Genomic DNA, 13,952 nt, shown 5'->3' with positions numbered 1-13,952 from the left:
GAATAAACAATTTTCTTTTCATGTATCCTCTTGCTCCTATTTTCTTTTGTTCATTGAATCTTTTCCTCTGTTCATTGAATCTTCATTTACCCAGCCAACCACACCATTTTCAGTTACCCCTTTCTCCCTCTCTCCTCTTATCCAATAACTTGTTGCTTTCTTCTTTGTCTCCCTTTTTTTTTCACCAGTGCCCTACCAACTCCCCATTGCCTCTTGCCTGGACTATTACTACATTCTCCTAAATGTCCTCTCTGCTTCCATTTCCTCATTGTGATGTTGCCAGTGCTGATAATACTGTTCCTTACAAAAACCTTTGGTGACATCTATTTGCATACAAAAATTGTGTGCCCGCTTCTTAATATGGTTTTAAAAGCTGTCTGTAAACTGATGCTAACCAGGTTTCCGGGCATGTGTTGTATTCCAATAACCTCTCCACTCCCAACACACTCTGACCCATGCCCTGGTTTTCCTTCTTGTGTTATTTCTTCTTCCCTGTTTTCCATTTGTGGAAATCTTAGATGTTTTTCAAGGCCCTAATCTTTTTTTCTCTGAGTCTCCCAGTTAGAAGCAGTCTCTCCTTGCTCTATTTTAGAGCACCTAACTACTCAGCCTATTTTCATATCCTCAAGATAAGAAGATAAGCTTCCTCTTAGGGTCATAAGGGCTAAATGATTTGATGTCTGTAAAGCACTCGATGCTTTCACATAGCAAGCTGACCCTTGAACAACGTGGGGGCACCGACCCCCAATACAGTTGAAAATCCGCTTATGATTTTTGGCTCCTCCAAAATAAGCTACTGTTGACGGGAAGCCTTACCAATAACATAAACAGTCAATTAACACATTTTTTGTATTATATGTATTATATACGGTATTCTTACATTAAAGTAAACTAGATAAAAGCAAATGTCATTAGGAAAATCCCAATCCCTAAAGAAGAGAAAATATTATATATTTACAGTATTTACTGGGGAACAAAAAGCCATATAAGTTGACCCGTGTCGTTCAAACCTATGTTGTTCAAGAGGCAACTGTATTAAAAATATATGCATTCATTTTTCTTTTTAAAAATATACAGTTCTCAATAGTTTATGATGCTTGGCACTCAGATATCTATTGAAAAGAATTTTACTTCAGTTTGTCCAATTATTACCATCAAGTCAAATCAATAAAAATTTATTAAACCTATGCAGAAGGCCTTAGAATAGGTTGCCATGGATACAAAAATGTTGTACAACATTATCCTGGCTTCTTGTCCCCTAGGAGCTTACAGCTTGTAAATGCTGGGGCTGAAGCATAAATAAAAGAAAAACAAAATGACTTGGTACATTTTAAATCCATGTGGACACAAATGGAAACCCAATAAGTTGACTTGTGGTTAAAGGGATCAACATACCAGAATAGGGTTCAGTTATGAGTGGTGAATCCAGGAAGTGTGGTAGGAGGTAAAGAAGAACATTTGGAGTATCCCTGGAGCAGTGCCACATTGAAGACACAGGCCCTTCCCACACAATTCACTGCAAAGAAGAGTTAACACAAAGTGCTCTTTCATCATTAGTTTCACCCACCCATTAATAAAAATAAAGCAGTGTAAGAGCCTGCAAGCATTAGAGTGAAGGAGATGGGAAGTAAAGTTTTAACTAGGTGTAGAACTTGAGAACGTGTCATATATGGGTGCACATCTGGCTAGGTAAAATAGGAAGTTGATTTTTGAGACAGGCTTATTAGTATAGGAAAGTTGTATTTTTTAATGGCCATCAAAGGCAAATTTGTTTTTCATCTTCATTTGTTCAGTGCTTTTAAATCAAGGTTATGATTTACAGACCACCTGTGTCAAAGCCAGGTCTCAGAGAAGCAGATGCTGAGACAAAATTACCTCTGAGACATAAAAGGAGAAGAAGCAGGATTGGACAAGAAAAGCTTTCAGGGTGGGATGTTGATATGACACCTGTGAAAGAAAAGGGGACAAGAAGGCTTGGGCAGGCAGAGCCCCGACTCATGATTCCTGTCTGACAAAGTCTCAGCCAACCCATTAGTGAGCAGTAGAGCAGAGAGACCCACTAGTAGGATCTCTGGGTAGAAATGGCCACATACATAGTATCTCTACCATGATCATTCTTTGCAGGAGCTGCCCAGGAAGAGTGTGGCCTAGCTCATATGCTGTGGCAGTTCCTGATCATCCCATGATTATGCCACTGGAGGATTAAGCTTGTTGTACTCCTCACAGGTGAAAGGCCAGTTCTTTTTGCTGGGATTACACCTCAGTGGCTTCTACGCTACCTTTTCAGTAACAAGGTATTAAAGTCAAAAGTCCATGAAAGCATTAATTCAGATTAGGTGTTTTATGGAGATGTTGAGAAATTCACTAAAACAATAAAACCCTTTGTAGAAGCTGGATTGAGTGAGTGTTGGGTGACTTGCATTATTTGGGTATAGAAATTATTTTTCATTTGTTAAATGTGGATAATGACACACATCATCCCTACCTACCTCACTAAGTTATAAAAAAAAAAGCATAAAGCACATCTAAGAAAGGTGAGGAAAAAAGGAGTATCATGTAGAAAGGACTACCATGAGCGGCAGTGCAGTGTAATAGGAAGCTCTATGGAAGGAGAAGCAGGCAGGGCTGTCCTTTTACTCATGGAAAAAGGAAATGGTTACTAAATTCAGAAAAGTTGTATAAAAAGAAAAGCATTTAAAATGCACTAGGGAGCTAGATGTAAAATTTTCCTATGTCTACTCTTAGGAAATAATCAAATCAGAAAATAATGCAAATACTCACCTTCTACCTGATCTTGGTGATCTTGAGTTTCCTACTTCAGGCTGGTCTAAAATTAGGGATATTATATATATATATATTGTACTTAAAGTAAAACATATTAACTAGTTATTTTTGATTTTACAGAAAAAAGTATGATATAAAAAAATTTAAAACAAAATTTTGCTTTAGAGGTTGGCAAACTTTCAAGTCAGGTAGTAAATATTTTAGGCTTCTGTGGGCCACATATGGGACTCTGTTGCATATTCTCTTTCTTTTTAACAGTCCTATAATGTAAAAATTATTCATAGCTCAAGGGCATATAAAAACAGGACCTAGATTATAAACCCTCCTGTAGACTGAGTTCTGTTTAAACTTATTTTTCACTTCAGCAAAATTTTAGGAATGGGCAGGACCCCAAATTCTATATTGTATTTTTAAAAAGTGCACTTTGAAGTCATATTGGCATGGGTTTGAATTCTGCTTCCATCCTTTATGAGCTTTGTGATTTGGCCAGTTATTTAACTACTGTGATACTCAGCTTCCTCATATCTAAAATGAGACCAATGCTACCTAGTTTGGTGATTGACTGGATTTCATGAAATAATTTGTAAAAGGTACTTTGATCAGTTATTATCACATTAGAATCTCCACAAATATTATTTTGCTTTCTTCCCTTCCTTTTTTGACATTTCCTGGCCTTTTTTTTTCATATTTTGTATTATTCCAACACAATTCTAGACTGTGTATTTCTACTAAGTTATCTTAGTAGAAACTCTCACTTTGACCTATATAAGACAAATTAATTTGTCGACATCTTGAATACTTGGGACAAATTGTTGACTTCCTCTTGCATCAAATCTCTACCCAACAAATGCAGTGACTCCTAAATTTCTTTAGTAGTGCCTCACAATCTATAATTTTAAAATATTGATAGACTCTGGTACTAAAACTTCCATGAGAATTTTAGAGAATTTATCTAATTCTCATTGAATCTATAAGAATATAAATGTTATGAACCATATACTGTACTAATGGGTAAAAATCCAAACTAAAAAAAAAAAAAAAATAGTTTGATAGAGTGAGGTGGAGATAGTTGTTTGTCTTACTATTTTGTTCAGTAGACTTCCATGATTACTTGAATCCTACCCACAGCTCCCTATTAAGACCACCAATTGTGCACCCAGTATCGGAGCATCTAATATATAAAGCATATATTAACCGATATGAAGGGAGAAATAAACAGTAATCCAATAATTGTTGGGGGCTTTCAACAATGGATAGTTCATCCAGACAGAAAATCAATGTGGAAACAATGGACTTAAACATCATGTTAAACCACATGGGCCTAATAGACATATAAAACATTCCATCCAACAGCAATAGAATACATAGTCTTCTTAAGTGCACATGGAACATTCTTTAGAATAAATCATATTAGGCTATAGAATAAGTCTTAATACATTTAAGATAATTTAAATCATATCAAGCATCTTTTCCAACCACGATGGTATGAAACTTGAAATCAATTACAAGAGGAAAATTACAATATTCACAAATATGTGGAGATTAAATAGCATGTTCCTGAACAACCAGTCAGTCAAAAAAATCAAAAGGGAAATCAAAAATACTTTCAGATGAATGAAAATGGAAACACAACATTCCCAAGTTTATGGGACGCAGCAAAAGCAGTTCTAAGAGAGAAGTTTATAGCAATAAACTCCTACATTACGAAAAAAGATCTCAAATAAGCAACCTAACTTTCCACCTAAGAGTCATAGGAAAAGGACAGACTAAGCACAAAGTTTGTAGAAGGGAGGAAATAATAAATTTCAGAGTAAAAATAAATGAAATAGAGACTAAAAAGACAATAGAAAAGATCATTGAAACTGAGAGCTGGGTTTTTGAAAGCAAACAAAATAGACAAACCTTTCCCTAGATTAAGAAGAAAAAAAAAAAGAGAAGACCCAAATAAATGAAATCATAAATGAAAGAAGAGACATTACAACCAGTAGAACAGAAATAAGAATCATAAGAAATTACTGTGAACAATTATACACCAACAAATTAGATAACCTAGAAGAAATGGATAAAATTTCTGGAAACATACAACCTTCCAATATTTAATCATGAAGAAATGAAAATCTGAACAGAAAGAACAATTAGTAGTAAGGAGATTCAACTAGTAATCAGAAACTTCCCAACAAAGGAAAGTCCATTCTCAAGAACCTCAAGGACCTGGGAGTTATCATGTCAAAAGATGTCAAAAAATGTCAAAAGAGATGACATTTTCAAGTCATCTCTCGAAAATGTAATCTTTATGAAACATTGTGCCCCTATCCCCCCAGTTTCTGAAGGAGGGTAAAAGCCTAAGCACCAATTAGCAAACATAGGTAACCTAGCCACATTGAGCAGCCTCCCCTAATGTCCTCCAATACTTTTCACTAGCTCACCCCCAGTGCTTAAAAACTCTTCAGACATCTTTTGTTTCAGTGGCGTTAAGTTGAATCTCTCTCCCCTCTTGCAACAGCCGTGAATAGTCTTCCTTGTTTATTTCACTTGCTCAGTGCTATGTCCCTTTGGCAGTGATCGAGAGTGAAGACTGGAGTCTCTGGCTCCATTATACTACACAAGTCACATAATTTCACTAAACTTCAGTTTACATCTGAGTAAAAGGAAGATAATGGTACATACCTACAGGATTTCTGTAAGGATGGCATGGGTCAATGATATAAAGCTCTTAGCATGCTCCGATATACTCGTATATTAGGTGTTCCATGAATTTTAGATCTTTTTGGCTAATAACTACATGAAAAGTTTCTTGATAGCTTTTTTTTTTTTTTTTTTTACTAGACTAGCCTATTTAATACATGTTTCCATTTGCCGAATTATCAATATGTGCATTTCTGGGATATCTGCTTTGCAGAATGAAGTCAGTCTGTCTGTTTAGTTCTTGGAATAAAGATAAACATGCATCATAAATAGTGAAAGCAAGCAACCAGTTATACATGTGACCTTGAAGTCCTTAGGGCAGAGCAATCAGTTACTTCTGAGGAGTGTTGCGAAACAGCATCTGCGGGTGAGAGACAAAACTGAAATATGTTTTCAGACACTCTAGCAAGCTATGGTCTCCAATAAAGGAAGAAAACTGCTATTTATATTTTGACATTCAAAATGCGTCCTATTTAGGCTATCCTAAAACCCAAAACTTCAACTAAAATTTAAGTACTACATTTTCTTTTAATAGATATTATATTTTCAAACACAATTTGTTTTGCAGTACTCTATTGTCTTGAAGCTACATCATGTAATGTTGCCTCAATCCCTAAATTTTAAAGAAACAACACATTTTGAAAGTTGAAACTTTTTTCTTTGGAGGGGAGCATGGTAACATATAGTTGAGAACTACTATATTTTAACCACATGTGAGAATAAATATCTAGTCATAACAGTTCCCTATTTAGTGTATGCTGTATATGTAAAACTGCTTCTCCCTCTTCCTTTCTCTCTCCAAAAAGCATTCTGAGAAAAATTCTCTTGAATTGCCTTCTGACTTTTGACAATTTAGATTCTGTTTGGAGACACTGTGTGCAATTCTGATTTACTTTCAAAGATAACAGTGATGATATGGATTGGTCTAAAGTGCCAAAAATTGCATTGATATTGCGTTCTTAAATATAAACAATATGATGGTGGGTGTTTTTTGTTTGTTTGTTTGTTTGTTTAGTCATTACCTCTTACAGTCTGTCCACTATTTTTATAATTCCTGTTAATGGAGACTCCTATAATATTAAGTTTATATTTTTAGGTTGTTTGATCTCATCTCCCCCTCCCTGCTTGAAACAGTTTTGTGTTACAGAGAGGGGGATTACAAGAAAAGGCAGAGCCTCATAAGCTGTATGAATACAGATAAAAAGACACATTGTGGTTTATGATGTCTAGATGCCCACCTGGAGGGAAAGGGATTGGGGAGCAAAATAAAAAGACTAAAAATCTAAGTAAACTCAGAAACAAGATCTGCCTAGGGAAGTAAGGCTTGAAGTTGGAAAGTTAGTTTTTATGGCCCCCAGTTGTATATATTTTATCCTAAGGCACCATTTGGTTTAATAAAATGTAGATCTAAAGCTATCCTTAACCTAACCGTTTCTTAAGACTTAATTATAAAGGTTATATTTTCAGAGGACAGAAGAATTATTCGTCTGTTCATGTCTTCCAGGTTTATCTTGCAGATTATGGACTTTCCTACAGATATTGTCCCAATGGGAACCACAAACAGTACCAGGAAAATCCTAGAAAAGGCCATAATGGGACAATGGAGTTTACCAGCTTGGATGCCCACAAAGGAGTAGGTAAGTTTCTTTTTTCTTATTCTTTTATTTCAGAAGAATGATAAGAGTAGGGAGTAATAAGGCTCCATGAAATGACCTTTGCATAGTCAGTTTGAATTGTGAGAGCATTGGTGAGATTTTTATCAAAAGTAGTAAATTCTTGTACTCACATGCCAATGAATATTTGTCTTAACGGGGAGGAGATAAGATACACAGGCTATGACAAGTGAGAAAAGAGCAAAAGAGTGTTGGTAAGTAAAGATTGATGCTCATCGTGGGCAGGAAATTGCTAGTTTGTGTAGGTTAAACTTGGAGGTCAGCAACTGAATGTTGGTGCTTGTAGTGAATATTATAAATTTGGTAAAGGTGCACATGTGAAGAATTATTCCTGTTTTTCACCGTGCCCTTCTCAGAGCTTTGGAAGATACCATCTCTCAACAATAAGAAAATCTTTGCTGAAACTATAAAGTGTTAACTTGTGGAAATCTTTCCTAGTCGCCTTTCATATATCTTACTTATTTAAACTCACTTTGATGGTATTGGAAACACATTTGCAGGTAAATTACATACATAGTCCTTTTATTGGATATTGATTGTACTGCCTTGCATTCCAAGGCAGACTTAATTCAACAATTCCCTAATTAGTTAAAGTCATAACCTATGTCTTGTATTCATTTACCATTAATTAAACCTTAGCTGTTTATTACACTGCAGTCCAAATCCAATAGCCGACCCAGAAAGCCATGGAAAAGGAAGTAGGAGGTCAATATTGAAAATATATGGTGCAGAGTCCCACTGATGGTTGCTTTGTTCACAATCAATATGGTCAATGCGACTGTACTTTCTTAGTTGCTCTGTCAGCAAGACAAAAAGTCAATTCTAATGTTATGCTAGTAAAAAAAATGGTGATTATTGAAAAACTTTGCCTTTCAAAATTATATTCTTTGAAAACTTTGTTTATAAAAGTATTTTCAAATATGCTAAACCATACAAATAATTTTTAAACAGCTTTGAAAGAACTGCATTTTCACTAAAAGGCAATTAGACATTTGCACTTGTTAATGGCTGTTGAACTGTTACCCTAAACTGAGACTTTCTAACGAGTTTTGGTTGGTGTAAACAACTGTATATTATTGCCTTTTCTATTAAAAGGACCATTGACCATGTAATATAGAAGGTCTTGATCATTTTCCAGAGCAATTAAAACCCACACTAGTTTAAGGTAGACCAATGAAAAAGTGAAACAGTTATGTTGGTTGTATATCTTCCTTCTTTCAGGAAGAATCTTAAGTTAAATTTTCTGAATTAGAAATTAGCTTTTATACTTTTGATCAGAGTAAAAGATACAACATTTCTCTTCAAGGATAGGTTGGTTAGAAAGACAATGATCACTCATAAATTAAGTAATATTGTGTTATTTATTCACCATTTACATTGTTAATGAGTCAGTGAGCATTTAAAGATATAAATGGGACATGGCTTTAATTAAATTATGAAATGTAAGAAAAATGCTCATGTTAGTGAGTTGTTTTTCTTAATTTCAAGTTTTGTTTTACTCTCAATGAATTTCGGTTTTCACTTTTGCCAGATTTATTACTATGAAAGAATTTTCAGAAAACTGAAAGTACTTTTATGATAGTGGCATAACTGGAAATTCATCATACAGGTTCTGCTATTGGTCCAGTAATGTTAATAATGACATTAACTCATGGTTGGGCCACTTATCTCAACTGATAGTTATAATCCTGCTCTACTCTGATTTTGTCTATTAAAACAGCTACGAAACCAGTGTGATTGTGGATTGGGAAATAGCATTGTTACATGTTGGTCTGGTCAATGTTTGAATTGTGGTAATTCTGAAAATCCGCCACAGTTATTCCACAGTTTAGAGCAGTGTTTCCACTGAGCCCTCTTCATAAAATATTTGAACAGATTTTTATTCTGTAGTCCATTTAAGTTTCTTTCTTCCTAAATAATAATACAGGTTGATGAGCTGGGTAGGTTTCATTATGCCAGGTTTTTGGCGAAAAAGATTGAACTGAGAATGATGGCAGAAAGATATTACCTCCCTGGGAGGACTATTCAGGGAACAGCCTACATTACATATTTTTTGTATTTTCTGGAACATGATATGCTGGAGTGCATATTCATTTTTGTCACAAGTTTCATAGGATTCCTATAAAAATAAGATTCACTTCAAGCATTTAAAACAAAATTTTACACTAAACTTCTAGACATATCTATATCAACATATAGATATACATACACACATATATGTATATACATACAGATATGTACACACATACATCCATAGATACATACAGACGTAAATATATATGTATTTGCTGAAATTTTAATATGTAGTTACAGTCTGGTATATAAAGTGAAGGGTTTCATACCCTCAAATGTTTGAATACTAATGTTTTGCATTTAATTTTCCAAAATAAGACTTATCACTTTAGGATCTTCGCAGAAATGATCATTTAGTCATATCTAGAAACCAGAATAAACATGGCCATAAATCCTGTAGGTTAATGCAGAAGGTCAGATTCATAAATATTCATGTGTTTACTTTCAGTACAGTCACTATGTAGTTTAATCTCAGAAAAACCTTTTCTATACTAACCCAGTTATGAGATCAAATAAACACTTAGAAAGATAAAGCAAAGGAAAACATAAAGAACAAAACAAGTCATCACTAGGAAACGGGACCTCTAGTTGTCCAAGTATTTGTTATGTGTCAGGTATATCTGTGTCTGGTCAGGCCGTATTCAGGCTTCATTGTAAAACTGACTTATGAGTTAGCCATTTAACAGAGACCGTTAACCTAATTAGACAGACTATCTGGTCTCTGCTACTTTTTCTAGTGGTTATTTATAAACCGTAGCTAACTCTCATTTTTCTGTGGATTAGTTGAGTTTTTATAATGAAGGTTATATAAGGTGCCAATCAGCAGTTTCACCTAAGCATTTTCTAGTTTAACTTTATGAAAAAGCAGAGTAGCTTATATTATTACAAACCAAAAAATATGAATAGAGATATATAGAGATGGATGGATAGATTGACAGATGTATGAATGGATAGATAACTCTTCCTGGAACTATCATACATCTGTATATCTGTATATTTTTAAAAAACTGCAGTTATTCTTCCAAACTCAATTCTCTTATATGACCTAAAGGTATTTTCTGAGTGGCTGAAGTGCTTCATTTAGTGTAAAATTAGAGTAATATATGTTGGGCTTATCTCTTCTATTATTCATTTTTTTAGTTTTCATAAAAACTAACATATATAAACACTGACATATTTTGGGCTCGTTGCCTGATAATTAAAGAGAATTATATCTGTGTCAAATACACTACTTTAAAATTTGTTACATTCTTAGTAATATTAAAAAAAGCAATATTTGGATCAATGTGTGGTATGGATTTTTGTAGATTTTTCTACTCACTGAGGCATGCAGTCGATACCTAATTTCTCTAGAGATATACTGCATTTAACATATTGAGCTTTTTTAAATACTCCAGACCTGTGCATTGAGTGTATAATACCTGTTTTAATTTGACATCATTGATGACCATAAAATATGATATCTAAATTGCCTTTTAAATGTCCATTTGTTTATGTAATATATTCAGTATCAAGGAAAGAGATAGATTACATACTTTTTTATTTTTGCTAGTTGCTATGGTATATGAAATCCAAGTCTTGTGTTATTTCTTGCATGGTTTCATTTCGCTCTAATTTAGCACTCCAACTTCTTACAAAATATATGTGAAATAAACTGAGAATGTATTTTCATGTTACCAAACTTGGGGAAGTGACATGGTTTACACAATATTTATCTTCTTAAACAATAATTCAAAAAACGAACCCATTTTCAATTATGATAAGATGTAACAGGAAACCATCAAGTTATTGATACGGTCTGTTGGATATGTTAGTAATCAGAAAAACAGACTGTTGATTTCTATTTTTAGGTAAATTTGGAGGCTATAAGTAGTCTTTGGTTGATATATAAATAAACAATAATGAATATACTATTACTTCTGCATGGCATAACCCAATTTTGACATTCAGACATGACTTTTAAAGTCATGATATAGGTCTTGAACTATTTGGTTGGGTTAAGAATGTACATTGGCAAAATATACGATACATTTACCTTTGTTCTGTTGAATAAATTTTCCTCAGCCTCACACAGTAGTGGTTCATAAACTAAGGCTTAGAATTTAAAAGATATGGAAAAAATAGGAGCGACCTGGGTGTAGTATTTTGTTTTTAATGTGGCACATTGCATTCTCTTTTCCTAATATCCTTTTTTAGATTGCAAAAATTAGTGGCCACTGTAACATTTTCTAGCTCTTGATACATCTGAATTAATAAAATACAGAATAACATAGCTTACTAGTTAAAAAAAAGAAGAAGCTTTAAATTTGTTTTGCAGATAGTCACCCTTCACTTCACTAGGTGGCATCTTATTAGATGTTTTCTGCTTTCTTCTTGCCATTTCTGAGCATGTAAACTACTATTTTGGGCATTTAATCCCTGTCGACTTGAGGCAAAAGTTTTCAAGTTTACTTTATTATTCCCTACTAAATCTTGTTTTTCTTCACACTTCATAATGTAGCTCTACATAAGAAATAAAACTAAACAGGAAACACTTTAGGCAATAATCAGATCCACTTTGGGATTAATACTTGCACTTTTCTTTTTCTCCCAATTTCTTTTTCCTTCCATTTGGTGAATTGGACCCAGATAATTTCACTCAGTTTGTCTTTAGAATAGAGACCAGTTCTGTAAGGTAACTTCTTGTACCATCTTGGAAGAACCATTTAATATGTTTATAAATTAATATTTTAACTAGACCCTTCTTCATTAGAACGAAGTTAGTTTGAAAGAGTTTCATGAAAAGACAGTGCACGCAAAATTTTGTTAGTGCTAGACCTCAGAATCTGCTGTGTGTTTATTCCTTCCCAAAACAACTGTCTTTGTATCAGTATGTCTTGTGGTGTTTTAATTTAAATGCCTGCGTCAGTTACTTCCCTAACTATAGAAGTAGTATATGTAATGTTGTTTGAATAGTGTTGAAACTGAGGATGAAAGAAAGTAATTATTAGATTGAATGTGGGCTTTGGATTCTGAAAGACGAATCCCACTGTAGAGTTCTGTCAGTTTTTTGCTCTGTAATACTGAGCAAGTTATTTAATCTCTCTGAGCCTCTATTTTCTGATTTGTCTACAGGGTCAATATATTTATATTATTGTTAGGATGATTAAATTAGATAATATAAAAAGCAGTTAGAGTGTCTGGCACAGTAGCAGCTCCATAAATCACATCAATTGTTTTTATTTTAATTATACATACTAGTGTCAGTTGTTTCTAGAATCTGCTTTCTGGTGAAATAGAATTCAAGTCCCCACATGTGCCTTTTTTTTTTTTTAATTGGTGTTACTCTTGGCAGTACTTTATAATTTCGACATGTTGCGCAATTGAACACCACAGGCTTTCCAAAAAAAGTCATTTACATTGCTCCATATTAATAAACTAAAGAAAAATTAGATGTTAAATTATATTTAGAAACTAACAACAGAGTGTAGAAGAAAAATATTAATAACTGCATCTTGCTCCATTTCCAAGCAGTAAGAACATAAGTAAAAAATTTATTTTTTTAGGAACTCTATATGAAAATATGCTGTTAATGATTATATTATCTATCAAATATAACTGAATAACCCTAGGTGTTACAATAAATTATATAGAAATATAAATTATACAGAAACAAAATCCATAAAACATTTCAACTTTCAAACTAAAAAAAATTTTATGCTTAGATATTAATATTTCTCTTCAGCTGATCAATTCTTATTTTTCTTTATTTTTAGCATTTTATGTAATTCTTTTGAAATAAAAAGGAAATAATAGAATAATGTAATAAATACCGAAATATTGATATCCTAGATTCAATAATTTTTATCATTTTCTCATATCATCTGTATTTTGATGTTGTATTTTAAAGTCAATTAAAGTTGTATGATCAATTCATTGTGTTATTTACACACAGAAAGAAACTAATATTGTCATCTAGAATATTTTTAATTAAATTAAGAGGAATTAAAATTTTCTGTGTACAATAGATGGAAAGAAGACATAATTATTGGTAGAATCTTAGAGTTTAACTTTACTAAAATATATCAGTTTTGCAATTTGTTTCTCTGGGAGGGAATTTTAGGGAGGGTACATACTTAGAAGCATTTTAATACTTTTAGCGCACTCTTTAATGGAGGGAAAGAGTAGCTATAAGGTTTTTATGTTTTGTTTTGTTTTGTTTTTTAACATTACATGTATTTCTATAGTACTTAATTGAAACTGTTAAAACTTTTACCTCACCATAGTTATCAATGTATATGTGCACTAAAAATAAGTAAAAGATTGAAAATGTGATAATGTATTTTAATTAGGTAAAAGTAAACTATAATAGTGAAGTAAAGTAACTCTCAAAGGGCTATTTCAAATGAAGACCAGTTTATGAAAGATTGCCTTCAGAAATCTAAATGACTTGTCATTACTTACAGCTTCATATCAATTAATCCCTCAGTTAGGGGGTACAGGGAACCTGACTGGGAAAGTTCATTCTATTTTAATTCTGATTGTTTTTCCTTGTGTGCCGCCTGTGTTGTCCAAACAGGTGCCAGAATGTAATTTTTCGAAAATTAGAGGATGTGCATTTTTTTAAAGTGGTGGTAATCAGGAATTGCCATAATGGAAAAGGAACTTATGAACACATCTGTACAAATGGAACCATTCCATTATTAATGGGAGACTTATTACTGAAGAAATCACTCCAAAACCGTGCGGTAGAGATTG

At 33.3% G+C, this 13,952-nt stretch overlaps 1 protein-coding gene across 3 annotated transcripts in view; it reads left to right on the top strand.

The window, feature by feature from the left end:
- VRK2 (VRK serine/threonine kinase 2) overlaps nucleotides 1–13,952 on the top strand; it is a 202,089-nt gene that overhangs the window by 46,796 nt on the left and 141,341 nt on the right. For all 3 annotated transcript variants that reach the window (XM_081068806.1, XM_081068804.1, XM_081068805.1), the window contains exon 8: nucleotides 6,974–7,106. In XM_081068806.1, coding sequence (XP_080924932.1) covers nucleotides 6,974–7,106 — 133 coding nt within the window. The remainder of the gene's footprint in view (nucleotides 1–6,973; nucleotides 7,107–13,952) is intronic.

This window comes from Rhinolophus hipposideros (genome assembly GCF_964194185.1).
Source record: "Rhinolophus hipposideros genome assembly, chromosome: 12".
NCBI lineage: Eukaryota > Metazoa > Chordata > Mammalia > Chiroptera > Rhinolophidae > Rhinolophus > Rhinolophus hipposideros.
Note: the sequence above shows the minus strand (reverse complement) of the source record. Positions and strands in the feature narration are given on the sequence as shown.